Consider the following 20,421-nt stretch of genomic DNA (forward strand, 5'->3'; position numbering starts at 1 on the left):
TCCCATTCCTCAATTACACGGAAAGTTTTGAGTGAGCGCATCTGCAGATTCTCCAAGGAGTGATTCATTGCTTTCCTTCATCCAATTAGTAAAGCAGTGTCTGACTTTAAAAAGGTCAAAAAGCACGGAGTTAGATTTTCAGAGCAGTCCATCACGATACATTTACATGCCAACAAATCAATCCAACCAACAGAATGAGAATTCAAATAAGCCTCCGCAAGGAGAGACCTTTGGTTTTCCAGCAAACCCCTCTTTTTATTCTTGTCTAGACTCTATTTCACATGGTCGTACCAAACACCGAAAAGATGGCCAAGTCAGGGTTATAGCTCCTTCTTTGGGGTTACTCTGAGAAGGAAACAGTGACAAGAACAAAACATACTCTGTTAGTCTCTGCTGGTTAAAACTAAAGAAACAAAGTCTGTCAGAGCTTGCATTCTAGCAGGGAAGACAAAGCACCGAGTCAACGAAGCCCCCGAGAGGAAGACGGGAACAAAATTCGCACGTCTGATACGCAATCCAGATACGCAATCTGTAAAACACGAGGCAATGCAGAAAAAACTGGACGAGAATCTCTCCAAGAATACTCAGGAAAGGTTAAAGGAATAGTGAGCTTCTAAACAGGAACAAGTTAATTAAATATGTGCAAGCCCACTGTGCAAAGCGCTGGTAGGTACTACAGGAAATGCAAGCTCCAGATTCAGTCCCAAGAGGGTTTCCATCTTTCTCCTTCAGCTAAAATAAACTTGAACCTCTCAAAGTGAGGGCTGGAAGAAAAAACAAGATGCACTGAGTTCAAGCCTCCCCATCCAACAGAAGAGAAAATCAAAGCTGAGGAGGTCAGCTGAGTGCCCCTACGCAAGGGCAGGAACCTAAGCCTCCTTTGTAATGCAAAGTACACAAGCTTTAGAAACTGCCAGATGAAGGTGCAAATTAACACATTTTGCCAAGTCCTGGTCCTAGGTTCTCTCTCTCTCTCACTCTTTAATTTATTGATTTTAGAGAGAGAGGAAGGGAGATAGAGGAGGGAGGGGAGGAGAGCGGGGAGGAGAGAGAGAGAGAGAAACATCGATTCATTGCTCCACTTACTGACGCATTCACTGGTGGTTTCTGTGTATGCCCTGGTCAGGAACCCGCCCCCCAGCTCCCGCTATCCAGAGGTGGCTCCAACAAACTGAGCCTGGGCAGTGCTCTCATTTCTCAAATGGAGATGGTAATACTGAGTTCTCAAGTAGGTTCCGCTCCTTTCCATCCCCTTTTCCTACTGCACTGTAAGTGCTGAGTGCTGTAACTAAAAGGCTGACTGTCCCCAACTGCCCCACATGGTCTCGATGGCAGACACTGGGAAAATAAAGGACTTCAAGTAGGGAGTGGGGCGGTACAAGGAAAGGTACAGTGTTAATATTAGAACACAATTTTCAATACAAATAAATGACACAATTGGACATGATCAAGTTAGGACACAAGGGCTTAGGGGAAAACAGAAGTGGTACATGAAAGGTTTTCTTAGGCTACCCGAGGAAGAAATGCCAATCAGCCACAAAATTGGGCAGTACAGAGCTTTATTGGGGTTTGCGCACCCGGGCGAGGTTCCCTGGTCTTCAGAGCGGGGCTGGGAAGTTGCGCCCAAGCAGGGAATATGGCGGGGTTTTATGCACCAAATTCTGGTTGGCTCCTCGTGGGGGCTAGGGATTGGTCTCTTTGAACCAGGTGGCAATCTATCATCGGTGGTTCCCTGGTTTGACGTCAGCCGACTCTTCCGGGTTGTAGTTCGGCTGCCATTTTGTCCTACCCCGCCCATCCTGACAGTACAAAAATGTTTCGGTCTCTCTAATGTCCCAGAACAACTCTGTACTTCATGTAGGCAGTGCCAAGAGGGCCATTACTAGATTACAATTACACTAAGTTCCCTTCTTCTTCTATTCATTTCTTTTTCAATCCTTTCTCCATTCCCAAGGTCCTATCTCCAGTCCAGGCCTTTCATCTTCCTAACAACAGAATAAATAAAAAAACTGAGAGCCTTCCTAGTCAATCACATTCCCATTCATCTTTTAAGGGAAGAAATATGGCCAACATAATGATAAAGAACATGGGCTTTATGCTCAAAACAGATCTTGGTTCAAATCCCAGCTCCACCTCTAGTTCGGGTGCACAAATTATGAATCCAAGGATCACAGCTGTATCCACTTCCCAGCTTGTTGTAGAATCAGACGAGCATTTATAGAAAAGTGCCTAGCACACAGCATAAGCTTGCCCTATCGCACATCTCCAAGGTCACCTTCCCTGTGAGAGCCAAACCAGGAAGTGGAACTAACACAGCTTTTTCTAAGCTCTAATGGGGGGCTGCCTCCACATTCTCTCCCCCACACCAGTCAAGCTTTCAATAAATGGTGACCAAGTCAACCCTGCATCACAGCCATGTTATATTCTCCCAGGCAAGGTGGGGCCACCAGTCCATAAAGAAACCCTCAAAGAAGCAGCTGTTAAAAGGGTACAAACCTGAAACATTCCCACTGGACAGTCATGGACCATGCACACAGCCACTCTATCCGTGCATGTCTCTACCCTCCCCAAGCCCACGTCTTGAATGTCAGCTTTCAGGGAAATGACTTCCCGAAGAATATCTCACACAGAATAAAACAGCACCTTTTGTTATTCACCTTGAGTTTATCTCTTTCAGCATCAGAGAAATCTCTGACCATATATAACTCACCTGTATTTGTTTCTCTGCCTAAGGTAGGGACCTGTCGGGAGCATGTGAACCTAAAGGCTTGCACAGTTTAAGATGGCACCTATAGAGGTCACTGATTTTAGACATCCTTATCACAATAAGTACCCTTTCAAACATCTTCACTTCCCACTTTACAAATCTGCAAACCTGCCGAAATCTTTATAACATGCGAGGTCCGCCCTACCTCCCAAACACAGTAGCAGAACTGCAAAAATTACTCTAAGGCTAATGTTTTATAAATACAGCCATTAAACACCATCAAAATCTGATTTTTTAAAAAGTGAATATTCACAAGGTAAATAAAAAAATGACTTGGAGTCATCCATATGAACTTTTTTAAAAGCATGGGAAGAAATCGCTCTTAAAAATTCCACAGAGACTAATCCTTAATTAAGTAATGCTCTTAATAAATCACCCTGACAGCTGCTAACACTTCCTCAACAGTTTTAAATTCTGCAGCTCCCTCCCCCAAGAATGAACCCCTTAATGAGTCCATCTGAAAGAGCTGGCAGGGACACACTGGAAAGAATGGGCTTCAGTACGGACAGACCTGGGTTAAACCTGCACCACTACTTACCACTGTGGCCTCACCCGCGGGCAAGCTACCTAGCCACTGAGCAACCCGCCTCCCAGGACAGTGACAGATCAAATGAGACAAAGAATGTAATGCAGTTCCGACAGACCCTAGACACTGTGGACTGTATTCCGGAAATTAAGCATTTATCTTCTAGCACTGTTCGCTGTTCCCTTACCTCTCCCCACCCACCCACCTTTCTGCAAAGTAAACACCAGCACCACTCTAGCCACTGCTCTTAACTCCAGGCCCAACCCACTGAGGGCAAGGGGGGGGGGTTGCGGCGCCCACCACTCCCCCCACAAGTATGCCTCTGAGCCAAGCTCCCCAGACCGTTTTCTCTTCCTCTCCACTCTCTGAATGTCCTCCAGCCTTTAAGGACAACCCAGAAACGTAGGAGCCACAAAAGCTCCGAGCCACGTCACAAGCAATTCTACCCGCATTAGACGGTCCGGGGATCCATCCCACGGGTCTTCAAGTAGGATCCAAAAGACACGCTCGACACGCTCAATCTCTCTGCCCCCCAAATGTCCACAGACGGCCCCTGACTTACCATGGTTTGACAAGATTTTTTGATTTTCTGAGGGTGTGAAAGTGACACACATTCAGTAGAAACCGTGCTTTGAATTCTGATCTTTTCCCAGGCTAGCGACACGCAACGTGATACTCTCTCATGGTGCAGGGCAGTGAGGTGCCTTTGCCCAACTGCGGACTCACGTGCGCGTTCTGGGCACGTTTAAGGTGTGCTAAGCTAAGCCATGATGTTCGGTCAGGTTAGGTGTATTAAATGCATTTTCTACTTACAACACTTTCGGCTTATGATAGATTTATGAGAACACAACCCCACTGTAAGCTGAGGAGCACCTGTAAATCCCTAACCTCCTTTTGCCAAATAAGCTAAGGTTGAAGGAGCGTGATGAAATGCCAATTGCACACTAATTCAAACACATTACTGGTATGTGCATGCCCACCAGCAACTCTCAGGTGCCCACACACACCCCCAAAGCCTGGCTGAACACACTAGTTGACACAGATGAAGAGAAACCTGCCCATCACAAACTGCCGAGGACAAAGGACAAAAATGGAAGGGATGAAGGAAAACTCTGTGAAGCTCTACCTGTAGTGTCACTGTTTTGTGCAGTTAATGCTAAAACATTATTAAAAGAAAGCCATCAAAATTTTGCCCACAGGACTACCCAAGAGTCTGAATGATTTTTTTCCCACGCAAGGGGGAACCCTAAAGCGCATTAGGGCACTGTTTCTAGACATCAACAGTTTCTGTACAAACAACACAGTTAACACTTCGAAAAACAGACATTCTAGACACACTATTTGCCAGACTTATTTTTTTTTAATAATCTTAAAATGACTGTCAAATTCAGTGACTTTCTTTAAATAATCTTAAAATGACTGTCAAGTTCAGTAACTTTGTTTCCATAACAAAGATCTTTAAATAACTCTTGTTTTTAAAAAGCTGGCAGCCTAGGTAGGCTGTCAACTAAAAACTTCAAAGAATGCTCATACGCACAGAGCAAGGGCCACGGCGTCCTGGATCCGCTGCGCCGGGGACTCCCTGAAAGGGGCCTGGAATGACAGAAGACGAGGGAGCGAGCCTGGAGACCATAAGGCAGCTCTGTTTCTAACGCAACCCACTGTGGAAAGTCACCGTGCAGAAGGCTTTCATTGTACTGCATTAAAGATGCTCTAAGGCACCCTTGTCCTGACTAATGGAACTCAGCTCTCTTGGTGTTCCTCTTTCTGGTGCTCATTTGTCCCAATCACCATCATCCTTCAGATGGCAAATTTTTCAAAGACAAATGGAGGGTGTGTGAGGCAATCTTGGAGATAATTCCTTACCCAAAACTTCAAGCTTCAGGTTTTAAAAACAGAGCCTGAGGGTAGTGTTTGACCCCTCCCTCCGTTTTCACCTACTTAGTAGTAATACTGTAGGGTCAAAGCTCTCAGTGTTTTGCCTTCAGCCCTGGAAGGAAAGATGCTACATAATTTTAATAAAAGGTACCTTTAATAATGTTTAAAAGTTCACCTCTTTAATAAGCATCAATTCAGACTAATTACTGTAATAAATCCACTCATGGATGCAGAACTCGCAGGTAATCACGAAGATAACTGCGATGCCCGTGACACCCACACTCCCAAACACTGTGAGCACACAGCCAGGAACTAGACGTTTTTTCCTGAAGGAGGTAAGCGTCAAGAAAAGTTAAGTGGCTAAAAGAAAGTTAACTTCTAGTTCTTTTTTTCTCCCAGGAACAAAACTCCTAAGTAAAGAGTCTGATCTATGAAGATTTAAGTTTGACTCAAGTTTAGCAAGTTTAATGCCATTTGCTTCTGATGAGCAAGCTGGTTAACAATGAAATAAATGAAGACAATCATTCCGGGCAGATCTAACCCACTCCCATAAAGAACCTCAAGCACACTGCGGACACTCTGCTGTGCTGTCAGACACGGTCTGCTCTACGGGGCCATGAAGTGTTACAGGGATCAGTGCTATCCGAAACTGAAGAATTAATGCTGCACTTAGTATCTGAAAGATAATTACTGCATTGAACTGACTATATGTACAGGGTTATTCTGCTTCCTAAACAATGTTAAGTTACACATTAACATAAGGGGTGAACTCATGATTCCACACATGCTTTCCCTATACAAAAGGTAGTATCTCCGACCTACGTCCCACCTGCAGTACCTACAGTACCTGTTTCCTCTCCAAGGTGGCACCCAGCCACACCAGTCCATTGGTAGTATCCTGCCTGATATCCACGCTGACCAACAGCACAACCATCTGAGACTTCTTGAAGGCCACTGGTTTAGTCTCAGAATAAAGCAAAGGAAAACATGTCCACAGTTGGTTTAAACCTTCACCCCTCAGCTCAGAAGGCTGGCTAAAGGTCATTCTCACTGAGAGCGCCATGGCAGTAGGAGGGGCAAGAGCTGGGCTAGGGTGTGAAGAGGGGCCGAAGAGGCCGAGACAATAACTGATGAGACAGGAAAGACACTATTTACCATGGATGTAATCTGATGGGAGGGGAGGGAGAGTAGAAAGAAGCACAGACCCCTGAAAGCGACTCCTTCAGGAAGCTCTCTCCGGGCTGGGCAACCAGTGGAGTCTCAGAGAGAGGGGATGGAAAGGAAAGCATGAGGCCTTGGGAGGAGTGAGACCAACAGGAAGAGCGACCGTGCAGAGCACGCGTACTACAGGCTTATAAAATCCCTAGCGCTTCCAGAAAGGCCGCCTGTCTGACCAAAGGAGCATCCTTCCGTTTCACCAAGGCTGATGCCACAGCGTCGTGCCAGCAGTCTTCCTCCTGACACCGAGCCCAGCACGGTGAACAGGGCCGTGCAAGTCTGTGCTCTCCTCTCTCCCGTCGTACCCTTAACTTCGACCTCATCCAACAAAACGCCCAAGATCAGCTGGAACCCAACATAAACAATCCCCTATCATCTTAGGCTGCACTTAAAAGTTGATTATTTTTTCCTTTGGATGACAAGTATTTTAATTATTACCTTCTTAGGTGAAGTTAGCGTCCAAGTTTGAGTCCTCATCTAAGTGAACCGCCCAAAGTCAGAGTCATCACTCTGAGTAATCTGGAAGAGACCAGCTAGTTCTCATCCTGAAATGAATGGCCTCTATACAGCAAGCCAGGGTATTGAGCTTCTGCTCTCAATTGTTTTAGTGATCAGCTTAAAACAAACAATCTCATCGAGTGGTTTACACATGACTGCAGATGCCTCTTCTGAAGTCATGAGCCAAGAGCCTTCAACAATTTGACACCACAACTTCTCTTGGACCAGTTTCCTAGCAAAAACACCCGGTAACTTTGGCCATCATTACTTTGGCCAACCCAGGGCCAGACAGTTCACTCTTCTCCACTATATCTTTTAAGTAAAAAAGCTGAAAGGATGAAATCAATTGTCTAAATACAAGCACCAATCTCTGTATAATATTGTGCATTTACAACGCCTTCTAAACAATAACAAATCCTTTATAGGAGGCAAGGTAACTATGAGCACCATCCCCATCACTAGGGAATGATCCCAGGCTTTGGGGGGGAAGTGGCTAGCCCATGGTCAATACTGGGAGCAGGCGGAGGGGGCTGAGGTTGCAGGGGATCAATCAAAGAAGGACCAGCTAAGGAAAAGCATCACAACATGACCTTGGACACCAGAGGCATCTGCGTACAGAAAGCCATACACCTGACCCGTCTACCAGCCAGCCTCTTCTACTTTACCTCGTGACCCCATCAAATGCTCTTTGCCCGTCCTTCTAGAACTATTAGGGGCATCCCAAAGGAGCCCAGGCAGCTCAGCCTTTACATGCCACTTCCCCTATCTGACATGCTCCCCACCCGTTTCTTCTTTTAGCTGCTTCCACCTGACCTTTAAACTCAGCTCAAATGACACCTCTTTGAGGAGCTGACCTCCTTATTGCTCTCAGAGCTCTCTGGATTACCTTACGTCACTGCACCGTCCAGGCTGATTCTGTCTTCTGTCCCCTTCCCTGGACCTAAGCTCTAGGTGGGGGTTGAGGGACAATCAGGGCATAGATGTGATGGGACTCACCTTCTGCTGGCACCTAACACACGGAGCAGGCACTCAGTGTCTGCGGGCAACAGGGGTGAATGTGCTAATTCCAACAGCAGCCACGCCAGACTTCCCTCCACATTCCCTTCAGCTGCCTGGGTTCCCGTCCCAGCCCGGCTCACCTAGGCCAGGAGAACATCACGTAAACTAAAGGACCCTCATAGAATTATAATGCATGTTAGGTTTTGTGGTGAGTTTTGTTTGTTTTTGCTTTATTTTCATTTTAAGTGGAAAACCTCTGGTTCCCTATACATTGGGAGTCACTCTTGAATTGCTCTCCTAGGAGGCAAAGTGGCAGCTACCATCGCAGAGTGCTTCCCAGGGGACAGACAGCGTCCTTGTCAGGAGCATGAGTGAGCTCCGAAGTCTGGGTTCAAATGTGCCCTTTGCCAACTGGGTATGTGGCCAGCATTCGGTCCACCAATACCTCCTGAACTCCTACGGGGGTCATGTGTCGGCAACAGAGCAGGCCCTGGCCCTTCGATCTGCGGCCCACGCTCACCACGTCGGCCTGTTCTTTCCCTCCCAGCACGGGCCACTGTCGGAAAGAGTCTCGCCTGCCGTGTGTGTTCCCTCATTTAAGCAGTAAGCTCTGTGGCAGCGCGGACCTCATCTGTCTGGTCCACTGGTTGCCACGCCAGTGCCTCAGCACACGTGAAAAGAAGGAAAGGCTACATTGGGCTAGGTCCCCATGGTCCCCTGGCGCTTGTATTTTGCTGGAGAAGGTAAGCGGGGAAAGAAACATGGAAAGTATCATGCAGGGGTGTCCAACCTGCAGCCCGTCGCAGCATGCACCTCAGGATGACTGTGAACGCGACCCAACACGAAATTGTAAGTTTGCGTCATGACGTTTTTTTGCAACCACGTGTGCAGTGTATTTAACGTCTGGTCCAAGCCAGCTCTTCTCCCAGTGCGGCGCAGAGGTGCGGAAAGGTAGGACACCTCCTACAGCACGGGCGTCAAACTCATTTTCACCAGGGGCCACATCAGCCTCCTGGTTGCCTTCGAAGGGCTGAATGTAATTTTAGGACTGTGTAAACGTAACTACTCCTTAACTAGGGGCAGGGAGCTCGCCGCTGTGGTGGGGTAGAAACAAGGTGCCAGGCAGATAAAACAAGGTGGAGGGCCGGATTTGGCCTGCGGGCCTGGTGTTTGCCACCAGTGTCCAACGGGTTCCCACAGGGAAGGGCCCTGGCTTTTGCCACAAACGCTCCCAGCGCACTAGGCTTCTTCTGGCTTCGGCTCCAGGCCGCTCTGGGGAGGAAAGGCATCTCCCACCCTGGCAGCTTCCCAGGACTTGCACAAACATAGGCAACAGTCTGAGGAGACGGCACGAGAAAAGCGGGGCCACGTCCCTTCAGATTCCCGCGGAGGCACCTTTCCTTCACGGGTGGCCCAGATACCTACTAGGCTCGCCATGTGCGCTGGGCCTTTGCAAGAGAAAGGCCAGATCCTGTCCTCATGGAGCTTCCCTTCTAGTGCAGAAACACAGCACACAGGGGTAAAAGGGTCCTCTGGGGCGGTGGGAAGTGCATGCTGATCACAGAACCGCGAGCTAACGGGATGACTGCACGTGTCCACGTGGGGTGGTCGTTCAGAGCAGACCCCTCTGGGAGGGAAGTGACAGCTGACCTAAGACGTGACGAGGTCAACCTCGCGGACAGCAGCCACGAACCTCGCGGGCGAAGACTGTCACCAAGGCTCACACTCACGAGCGAAATCCCACAAACTCGACAGTAAGTTAAAATGGCAACTGTGCCGAGTGGCTGGAGGGCGAGGCGCGCCCGGGAAGGCTCTGGGAAGGAGGAGTGGCGCCGCCTCCCGCACCCGGACGCCTGGCCTTTGGGTGCAGGCGGCCCTCGCCACTTTGGGGGGCGCGGGACGCCCGCGCCGTCGGGCGGGGGCCGCGGGCCCGGCGGGGTCCGGCGTCACCGCCGCGCCGGCCGGTCCCTCCGGAGCGCGGGACGGCAGGGCCTGGCACGCGGCCGAAGGCGACCGGCCTCCGGCTTACCTCGGAATTTGAGCTCGTGCTGGGGCTCGAGGCTCAGGACCTGCTCCACCTTCGCCATGTTTCTCAGCAGCGGGGCACCTCTGGCGGGGAGACCCCTGAGAGGTCACCTGAGGAGGGAGGAGTTAATGGTACGCCCCCTTTAAATTTGGGAAAGGGGGGGCCGGCTGGGGGCGGGCGGGGGTCGCTGCGGGGTGCGCGCGGAAAGGGGGGGTGGCCTACGCGGTGCAAGCGCAGGGGCGGAGGGCGAGGGCGAGGCCGCGGTGCCCGGAGAACGCACGGCACGCACGCAGCGACGCACACACCGACGCACGCACGCACGCACGCACGCAGCAGTCTGGCTGGCTGGGACTTTCGCGCAATCCGGCGGCGGGAAGCTGCGCTCCCGGAACTGCTCTTGGGGCAGTGCGCAGGCGCGACTTTGGCCTCGGGGGCGGGGCTGGGAGGGGCGGGGCGTCGCGCTGAGCTGGAGGAGGGGCGTGCCCAGGAAGCACAGAAATGAGGGCATCCTCCGTGAAGATTTTTTTCCAGCGCTCGTGGGGAACATCAGTTGTGTTAAGTGCTTTATTCAATAATAATAATTAATAACAAACTTCCAATTTTCCCCTGCTTATGTGGTGCCAGGCACTGTTAGAGACTTTGAATAATAATGAAAGTACTATTTATTCTCATTATAAATATGTTTATGGGTGAACTATGCGTTCTAGGCACTGTGAAGTTTGAACAGCAGTAAGTATAAATAGTTGCCAATTATTGCTTGTTTATTTTGTGCCACTCTGGTGAACGCTTTCACTAACAACAGCAACCGCTAAAATAAAAGCTATGCTACATTACATGTTGACTATGTAACCAGCACTGTGCCGAAACCTTTACTAATAGATGCAACAAATATTTAGAAACGCAATGATCAGAAAAGTCGATCTGGTTCCTGCCCTCTCACAAGAGTCTACTGGAGAAACAGCCTTTGAATCAATAACCACACAAATAAGTTATGTGATTAAAAGTGACTGGGAACCCAGTTCTACTTGGCCTCAAAAGTGAACACTACCTGATTACTGCTATCTAAATTGTACTTCATTATACAATGTGTACTGCAGAAAATGTGTGTTAACAGTCTGCTGTATATAATAGATGAAACAAACAGCAAATAGTTAACAATGCTCACTGTATGGTGGGCATGCATTCTTTGTACTATTCTTCCCACTTTTCTGTATATTTGAAATTTTTCATAATAAAAACTGGTTGTTTTAAGATAATCTTTGTCTTTTTAACTAGATCATTTGGTCCATTTACACTTATTATATTTACTGATATAACTGAATTTATTTCTACCATCTTATTTTGTGTTTCCTATTTGTCATGCCTATTTTCTTTTCTCACTCCTTTCTTGCTTCTTTAGGGCTGATTGTTTTTCATTCCATCTTTTTGACATACACTCTATTTCTGTTGTTGTGGTGATTACCCTAGAAATTTTGCCATGGCTACTTACAAAGTCCAGTTTTTAAAATACCTTGACTTGGTTTTCTCAAAATACAAGGACTGGGATACTTTAACCACCCTTCCTCTCAATTATATGCTTTACTTGTGGTGTATTGTAAGTTTAATCTCTTCCTCTTTTACCCCATGCATTATTACTAAGTTGTTTTAGACAGTCAATGTTAGTTTAGACTCAAACACGCAATTACCAGTTTCTCTGCTTATCTTTTCCTCTTGCATGTCAGACCTTACAGCTAGGGTCACTTTAAATTCTATTTCAATGAGGACAGTTGGGACAGTTCGAGTGAGGATGATAAATAACATCCGACTGGATTATGACCCAAAGTAGAAAATAAACATCCATGAGTACCTACTGATATAAATAAATAATTAAGTAAATAAATAGGCTAGAAAAGTCAGAAAAAAATCCAAATAGTTTGTATTAGCTATTCTTCCCTCAAAGAGGTGGCACGTCACTCCCTACCCCTTCAGTGAGGACTGTGCTTAGTAACATTCCGTCAAAGAGCACAGTGTGGGAAGTAGAAAAATAACAACTCTCTAAGGGATACCTGGCAAACAGCACCTCAGCCAGGTGACCACACTCAGGCTGAGAATGTGGACCTCGCTATGATGTGACAAGATGGTCACTTCATCTCTGGGGGATTTCCCCCCAAAAGGCTCACAATCCCACTCTAATTATAAGGAAAACATCACAAAAACCCAAACCGAAGGACGTCCTACAACATAGCTGAGCAGGACTCCTCAAATGTCAAGGTCATCAAAAATAAGGAAAGTCTGAGAAACTCACAGCCCAGAGAGCTGAAGACTAGATGTCGTGTGCTGTTCTGAATAGGGTCTTGGAACAGAAAAAGGGCATCATGGGGAATACCAAGAAAATCTGCCAATAAAATACGGATTTCAGTTAAAAATGGCATAGTAATGTGTGAATGATGGTTCGTCAGTTGTGACAAACGTGTCATCAATGTGAGACGTTCACAGCGGGGGAAACTGGGTGCCGGACATGCACAAACTCTGTTTACTGTCCGTGCAACTTTTCTGTGACTCCCAAACTATTCTCAATTAAAAGTTCATTTAAAATATTTGTATGGGCTTTTTAACCTCCTATATTGGTGTTTTCTGCAGCACAAGCTGTGACTGTCACTCTCTGGTCCTCAAATCCTTCGGTAACCAGGTGCGATGCGGAACCATGGTCAGGAAACGGACGGCTCTGTGGGATTTGTGTCATTGTCTCGCCCCACTTCTAGCTCTGGAAGTGCCACCACCCCTGGCTGTCCAAATCCCAGCCACCCTTCGTGACCTCACTCACTCATTCTCTCATTCATTTGCCCATCTAAGCAGGTACCCCTGCCTGAGCTACCTGCAGGGGAATGCATTTAGCCTGAGCTACAAAGAACCTCACTGTCTAGTGAGCAGAGTTGAAAGGAAAAAAAAAAAAACCCCAAATAATTACAATCTGTTGTAAATGCTAAAATAGATGACAAGAAAGCTATGGAGAGACAATAAACTTGACTCTCGGGGCTGGGAGAAAACCTAAAAGCTCAGAGGTATTAGAGAATGATAGTCTTGGGAAAATAGTAAGAAAGATCTTGCCAGACAGAAAAGAGGGAAGGGTTCTCCAAGTGGAAGAATAGCATATGGAAAGGCTGTGGCCCACGGCCTGCCAGGGCCTGCTTGGGAAAGGCAAGGAGTAAGAATAGTTTCTCAAATTTACTTAGCTTCTGCTCTGTATTAGGCAGTCTATTAGAATGTGTGTCAGTTTCCTGTGGTGGTGTAACAAATGACCACAAAGTCCATTAACCAACAGTTCTGGGGGTTAGAAGTCTGCAATTGGGTTGTACGAGGCTAAGATCTATCCACGCTCTGGCTGGAGGCTCCTCATCCTTTCCAGCTTCGGGAGGAAGGTCATATTCCTTCACTCACGGCACCTTCCTCCATCTTCAAAGCCAGCAGTGTACCTTCTTCAAGCATCTTCTCTCTTGGACCTCTACCACCATTCCACTGGGCGTGGGCCCGTGGGCCAGATACAGCACCAAGTGCTTTGGTCCCGTTAGCTTTTGAATTCTCACAACATCAAGAAGAATCATTTATCCCCACTTTAAAAACTTTTTCTTTAATTTTGAAAAATTCATTGATTTTAGAGAGAGAGAGAGAGAGAGAGAAACATCGATTTGTTGTTCCACTCATTTATGCATTCATTGGTTGTTTCTTGTGTGTGCCCTGACCGGGTATTGAACCTGTGACCTTGGTGTATGAGGATGACGCTCTAACTGACTGAGCTACCCAGCCAGGGCTTATCCCCACTTTATGGACGAAGAGACCAAGGCCCTAAGAAATGTAGCCAGCAAGGGCCAACGGAGGACGGGCTTTCTGTTATGCCGCAGAGTCTAGATTTTATCCTTGGATGTCCTCGGCTGTCCCAACGTTTTTATACAGAGGAGTAACATGGCCAACTGTATTGCTTTTAAAATTCATTTTCTGTTTTTAAATTTAAAAAATGTATTTCTAAATAAACTATTTTGCAACGATTTGAGACTTACGGAGAAGTGGCAAAGGTTGGACAGAGCTCCATCTGGCCCCTCATGCAGCTTCCCCAAGGTGATCGTTTTACTTCATTTTTCGTGACCATGGTAGCAACCCTGGAACATTATTATTAACTAAACTAAACTGCAGACTGTTTTGCATGCCACCAGTTTTTCCATAATGCCCTTTTCCTGTTCCAGGATCCAGTCCAGGACACCACACTGCATTTTGCATACGTAGCAAATTCATTTTTCACAGCGATTCTCGGAAAGCAGACTGGAGGGTGGACTGGTAACAACAGCCGAGCCACCAGTAACCAAGTGCCACGTGCCGGGCACTGTTCTCACAGGCTCGTGGGTGTCACTCACACATTCTCATCACAGCGAGGCGGTAACATGCTCGTCTCTGGTTTACAGAGGAGGAAAGGAGCGCAGGGATGTTTAGAAACCTGTCCAAGGCCCTGGCCGACTAGCTAGTTGGCTAGAGTGTCATCTCAATATGCCAAGTTTATGGGTTCAATCCCTGGTCAGGGCACATACAAGAATCAACCAATGAATGCATCAATAAGTGGAACAACAAATGGATGTTTCTCTCTCCCTCCCCCTTCCTGTCTCTAAAATCAATAAATAAAAAAAAAGAAAGAAACTTGCCTAAGAGCAACTACAGATGGAGAATGAGATGGAATAGAACACAGGGGCAGGAGGGACACATTTCTCAGAAGTGGGGGCCATGGTGGGGGCCACGGTGGGGGCCTGAGGGTGTGCAGGACACCCTGGAGAGTCCGAGTGGCCCTGCCTCAGGCCCTTTGCACTCACTGTTCCCTCTCCTACAGTGCCCTTCCCTTGGCTGCCTTTATATCGCTACAATCACTGGATGACTTCTTGGATGCCTATGCATGTCAGGCACCGTGCTAGGTGCTGCGTCTGGGGGGGGCAGGGCATGCAAGGTACTTCTGCACAGGTAGAAACTAACCTCGGGAAGGGAGTTCTATGAAGAGGTGATCGTGGATTCGAGGGAGCGGGGCTGGATGCTGTTCTGGAAGGCTCCCTGACGCTGCTGTCCAGCCTCAGCCTCCACGTCCGTCACAGTTGCCTTCCCAGCACGTTGCCAAGGTGGAATTACTTCTTTTTTAATTTATCTGTTCTGTGTCTCTCCATTAGGAAGCAACTTTTGTAAGTGATCCATCCCTGGAGCACAGTAATTAATGGAGAGAAATGAATAAGGAAGGAAAAAAGGAAGGGAGGGAAGGAGGGAAGGAAGGAAGGAAGGGAGGGCGGGGAGGGAGACACAGGGTCACCAGGCCTCGTGTTTCGGGACTAGCTTGCACACAGGATTTGTTAAAACCCTCACAGACACAGCAGTTCAGAATTAGCATGGGTGGGGGTAGGAAGCTTGTAGAGTTGGCACTCCCCCACAACGAGGGGTACAGCCCTGTGGCCTAATCCTGGCCCAGAGAGGGGCCTCTTCGGTCTCAGGCGAGAGAACGTGGAGGGGCCCCTTGCTCAGTGGAGGGTCCCAGTGAGCGAGGTGCTTATCGGGAGGTTTTGCGGGACTGGGTCAGGAGACCAATGCTTTCCCCTTCACCCCAGAAGCAAGTCCCCCCAACACCACAACTCCCTTAGTTCTTTACTCCTGACGGTGGTTTTTTTGGTCCCTGTCTCTGTGCCTGGTACGTAAAAGGTGCTCAATAAATGTTTGATGAATGAAGGAAATAATGTAATTAAAAATTTGAGGGGTCGGGGAGTAGGGGAGAGAGTCCTGGATCCTTAGGACCCCTCCCCAGGCACCTAGAAGGCCATATTTGCATACAAATAATTGATATTCTAATTACAAATCATTGGTATTGATTTATTAAGCAGATCCCCAAAGGATCTCTAGAAGATAATTAGATCCTGCACTCCTTCAGGGTAAGGCAAGCGTATTTACCTTATTGCTCCCCCACGGCAGCGGGAGGCAGACCTACATGTAAATGTTTGATGAGGCAGAGAGTGAGCAAATGGGGAGAGTTTATGGGGTCCCCACAGATCACCCCAGCGTGTTGGGGGTGGGGGAGCAGGGAGGGGGGTGTATAGGTAAAATTTGCACACCTCTTCCCCCCAAGCTCTAGTGATTTTTCACTGTATGGCCTTCATTCACAGACAGGGCACGCTGGCTGAGCCCTGGGGACCAAGACACAAAAGACACACAGCCCCCTCTGTCCCTGTCCAGCCAGGAGACAAAGCAAAGCAAGACAGAGTCCATTGGCCCTGCCTGGGAGTGGCTGGAGGCAGGGGGTGTTGGTCTCTCCCCAAGTCCCCGCAACTAAATGACATAGTAGGTAAAAATTTTTAAAAGTAAAACGGATTATGCAACCAGTGAGGAAAGGCAGCAGTAGGAAGCTTTGCTGTTTCATTGATCTAATTTAAAAAACCTGTGCTTGCTCTGCAACTGCAGCTTCAAGTCCTCCCACCTCTGCTGTCTGTCTGACCTGCCGGGCGAACCGCCAGGGCCCCCTGAGAACAGAAACCCTGCGGCAACCTCGGGGTCGCCAGTGTCGGAAGAGGGAGATCCCTGGATGCCTGACATTGGAGCTCAGAGGCTGAGCCTCGGAGGGAGGGACGGAGAAGTGGGATGGGTGGAGGCGGTTTCAAGTTTGTTTATTCCCACTTCCAGGAACACTCAGGGCCACAGAGGCTCCAGTGACTGCCATGACTTTGCTCTTCTATCCGGGGAAAACCAAAACAAGCGATTATATGATGTAAGCAAATGCAGTGTTTTTAAGAAACCCACATACATCGTTACAGTGGCCCCACCACGTCACACTGCTGTGGCCTGGGCACATGTAATCTGTGTGTGGGGGGGATGGCGCAAGTGACTAAGTTGTTGGCAATGATGCCCTCCAGCCCAAGCGAGGTTCCCAGGGTCACACCTAGAGCTGAACCAGCTGGGGTTCTCAGTGGCGGGCTGGAGGCGGGAGGTGGGAGGAGGCACATACAGGCTGCCAGGAGGGGTGATTCTGTGACTGGGTGGCCAGAAAGGGCAGGCAGACTACAGCCAGCGCACAGCTGCGCCCGGCGGAGCAGCCACCTAGCCCTCGAGCACAGCAGCTGGGAGAGGGAGTGTCCGGTCAGTCTCAGGGATCTGAACAATGCTGTTCGGTCTGGGCTCAGACTGGTGACAGAGGGGTCTTGTTTTTGTCTTGATGCACCATTGTCGCGACATGGCCTTGCATCCTGTGGCATTGTTTCTTATGTTTAAGGAGGGCGCCCCCCAGGCCAGCTGTGGGCGCCAGGCCAGCTCCTGGCCTCCAGGGCCTGTTTGCTCCTTCTCAATGCCCGTGCCCCAGTTTCCTCTTCTGTAAGGTGGGGAATAATGAAGGTTTCTATCTCTTAGATTTGGGGAGGATTCAATGAACAAACACAAGGTAAGTTCACCCCATAGAGAAGTCGTGAGTCCACCGTGTGGTGGCGTCCCCCTCACCCCAAATGCAACCCACGCAGGAATGAGGGCATTCACAAGAGGCTCTTTGTCATGAACCGGTAACTCAGTGACATCCCATGTCCCCATTCTTTACGTGTTTTAAGTGAAAGCAAATGATTGTAAAATTGTAGAGATTAGAACAAGGGACATGGAGTGGGCACCTTCCGTTACTTCCTGCCATGGGAGAGGTATCTCCCCTGTCTTTACCCCTCAGAAGAGCAGCCCCCAACTGGGGTCCTAGTCTGTTTGTACTGTGGTAACGGCCGGTGTGTGAGAGGGGGTGTATCACACAGTCCAGGTGTTTCGTTGATGTATTTCTCTGTGTTGGAGACACCAGGCTTCGCAGCAGCAGGAGTGTAACCTCTGACAATGTGAATGACAAAGGGTGGTGGATCAGCCTCGTGAAGCTGGTACCTGGCCAGCGGGGGTGGGGGGTTGTCTTTAGGTGGCGGCAGTGGCAGTGCCCCCGAGCTGTGCTGTGTCCAGGCACGCCGCCTCTTCAGCCGTCCTGCCCGTCTCCACCTTCCCCTCTCTCCCCTCGCCGACCTCAGAGTTTCTCCCATCCCATGCCCTCTGACCCTGTTACTCTCCCGTAGCCAGGGCTGCAGGGAATTTGTCTTTTTCTCATTTTACTTTGCCATTGAAGTCACTTGTCTCCCCCTCACGTTGTGCTCCTGTGTAAAGGGAGAGAAACATCAATTTGTTGTTCCACTTATTTATCCATTTATTGGTTGATTCTTGTATATGCCTTGAGTGGGGGTTGAACCCACAACCTTGGTGTACCAGGACAACGCTCTAACCAACTGAGCTGCCTGGCCGAGGCTAAAGGCAAATTTTTACATGCTTCTATCGTAACAGAGAAACAACAAAGTCCCCGACGGACCCGTGGTGAAAACAGCAGGCCCTCAATGTGCGTAGTTGTGTTACCTGCTAGGGCTAATCGTGGTATTTCCACGCTCATTATTGGTGGGATTAACACTATTGATTTATAGAGCTTGACTACTTGTTACCCTGAGCTAGTCGCAGTAGCCCCATAAAGTCTGTGTCGTTGTCCTTTTAGCGAATACAATCACACCCCACTTGCAGAGGAGGTAGCCAGAGGTTAAGCACAGCCACTGAGTCAGCAAAATTACTACGTGTCTTCTGGCTGCCCTTGGAACCCCCTCTGAAAACCGAGCCTCGAGTCACTATTTCAGAGCATATCCCAAATCAACGCAACGTTCGTCCGCTTCTTAAAACGCTCTCTTGAAGATTTCTGGGTCTCAGAAACCTGCACAGCATTTTAATCCAGCACCCTCCCACCCCCCGTCCCCCACCACTACACCAGCCCAGCCAGCCTTTACAGGCTGGTGACAGGATTCTCCTTCCCCTCCAGGTGGCTGAGCTGTTTGGGGAGGGGAGGTGGTGGAAACCTGACCCACACCATAACCATCTCCACTTGCTGTCCTATAAGAGGCTTCAAAACTTGCTGTGTTTTCAGCACCCACAGAGTCAACAGGCCATTTGTGAACACTGCTGCTTGGCCACCCACGTTCCCATCTCCTGTTACGTTCAGGTTTGCACGGGGAGCAGTAACTTCAGAAGGAGGGAAGCAACCCCGCTGGGATTCTGCTTCTCTCCCATGGGGTTGTCCCGCTGGGAATATGAAGTACAAAAATAAATTCAAGCATGGCATTCTCGGTGGGCTATTTTATGACGCGAGGGCCCGGATACGAGCTGGCTGGCTCAGACTACTATCACCGTTGATAAAGCGTCTCCATGCCATTGCTATAGTGCCTGCTTATTTATTTTTTTTCATTGGAACCCCCCCCCCCCAACAAAAACCTATGATGTGTTCTCGTTTCTACGCAAAGAAGACATGACCTGACCCCCTTGCTGGCGTGGCTGGTGGAAATGCTAATGTTGATGATAGTATACCACTGCGTGGGTTCTGCGCCGCCACGCTGGGCGTTAACCTCACGTTTATGTCACTCCAGACCCCGGCACTTTGCTTTCCCCCCCGAAAAATGCGCTGTTTCTAATAGAGTGGAGCCTTTCTAACTTTCCCATGAAATTCTCCATGCCTTGTATTTAACAGAGGCCTGAAGGTACCATTCTACACTGAGGGTTACATTAGAGAATTCTGGTCCTCTGGGGGCCCTGCTTCCTGCCTCTTTACCTCTGCATTCTTGCATTGTCTCTTGGAAGATGCTGGAAAGTCGTGCTGAAAATAAAACACTGAAATGACCAGAAGTCTGATGGAAAATCATGCTTAACAAGGCATTAGCTACAGTCTTTTTTCCTGCTGGTCTTGCAGCCTCCAGCAGCAGTTCTCAGAAAGAGACAACTTCCTACTCACGGTGGGTACATTCTAGAAGGCTGATGAGGATGCTTGACTCCCCAACCAATGTTTTCAGTGGAGAGTTATATTTTCAGCTAGTATTATTATAAGCCAAACAACTAAACATTTTAAAAGGCCTTGCATTTTATTTCACAATTTCCTGTCTTAATGGAATTCTTGTTCTTAAGTCCTAATGGAAAAAAAAAAAAAAATCTGCCATAAGCAGCAGGTTGCTTAGAAACCTGGGCCCATTGTTTAGCTTTTCTATGCTCTAAGGGCAGGCAGCCAGGGGCTTGTATAAAAATAAAGCAGGGCTGTTTTGTGTGTGCATTTAAAACATCCTTGTTTGTGCTAATTTGTTTCTTCCTTCCGGGCGTAGAGTCATCCTTTCTCTCCGCTTCCACCGTAGTGCTGCTGGACAGGCTCTAAACTAATATTCTCCTTCATGACGTGTATTTATTTATACTCCCCCCTTCTGAGAGGAGGTAGGACAGCTTGAAATGTGTCCAATATCAAAATAAGGTAACTTTTAAAAGCATAGAGATACATATATAAGAACAGAAAGTGAGAAAAGGTGATAGTTCTGTCCTCTAAGCCTCCCTTTGCTGAGACAACGACTGCTAACAGCTGGGAGAATGTACAGGGTCCGGGAGAAGTAACACCTGCTTGAGTGTGGTTGGTAGAGTAATAATGTGGGTGTGATAATGTGTAGT

The 20,421-nt window shown here is 48.4% G+C and overlaps 1 protein-coding gene across 2 annotated transcripts in view; it reads right to left on the bottom strand.

The window, feature by feature from the left end:
• VAPB (VAMP associated protein B and C) overlaps positions 1 to 10,297 on the bottom strand; it is a 50,220-nt gene extending 39,923 nt beyond the window's left edge. Inside the window, exons 1-2 of one of the 2 annotated variants that reach the window (XM_053926576.1) lie at positions 10,135 to 10,215; positions 9,916 to 10,022 (exon numbers count right to left, since the gene is read on the bottom strand). In XM_053926576.1, the coding sequence (XP_053782551.1) occupies positions 9,916 to 9,973 (58 nt within the window). In that variant the 5' untranslated portion in view covers positions 9,974 to 10,022; positions 10,135 to 10,215. Of the gene's footprint in view, positions 1 to 9,915 lie in introns of both variants that reach the window. The other variant, XM_024559394.3, reaches the window with a different exon arrangement.
• Between the last annotated feature and the right edge of the window lie 10,124 nt (positions 10,298 to 20,421).

This window comes from Desmodus rotundus, chromosome 6, assembly GCF_022682495.2.
Source record: "Desmodus rotundus isolate HL8 chromosome 6, HLdesRot8A.1, whole genome shotgun sequence".
In the NCBI taxonomy this organism is placed as follows: Eukaryota; Metazoa; Chordata; class Mammalia; order Chiroptera; family Phyllostomidae; genus Desmodus; species Desmodus rotundus.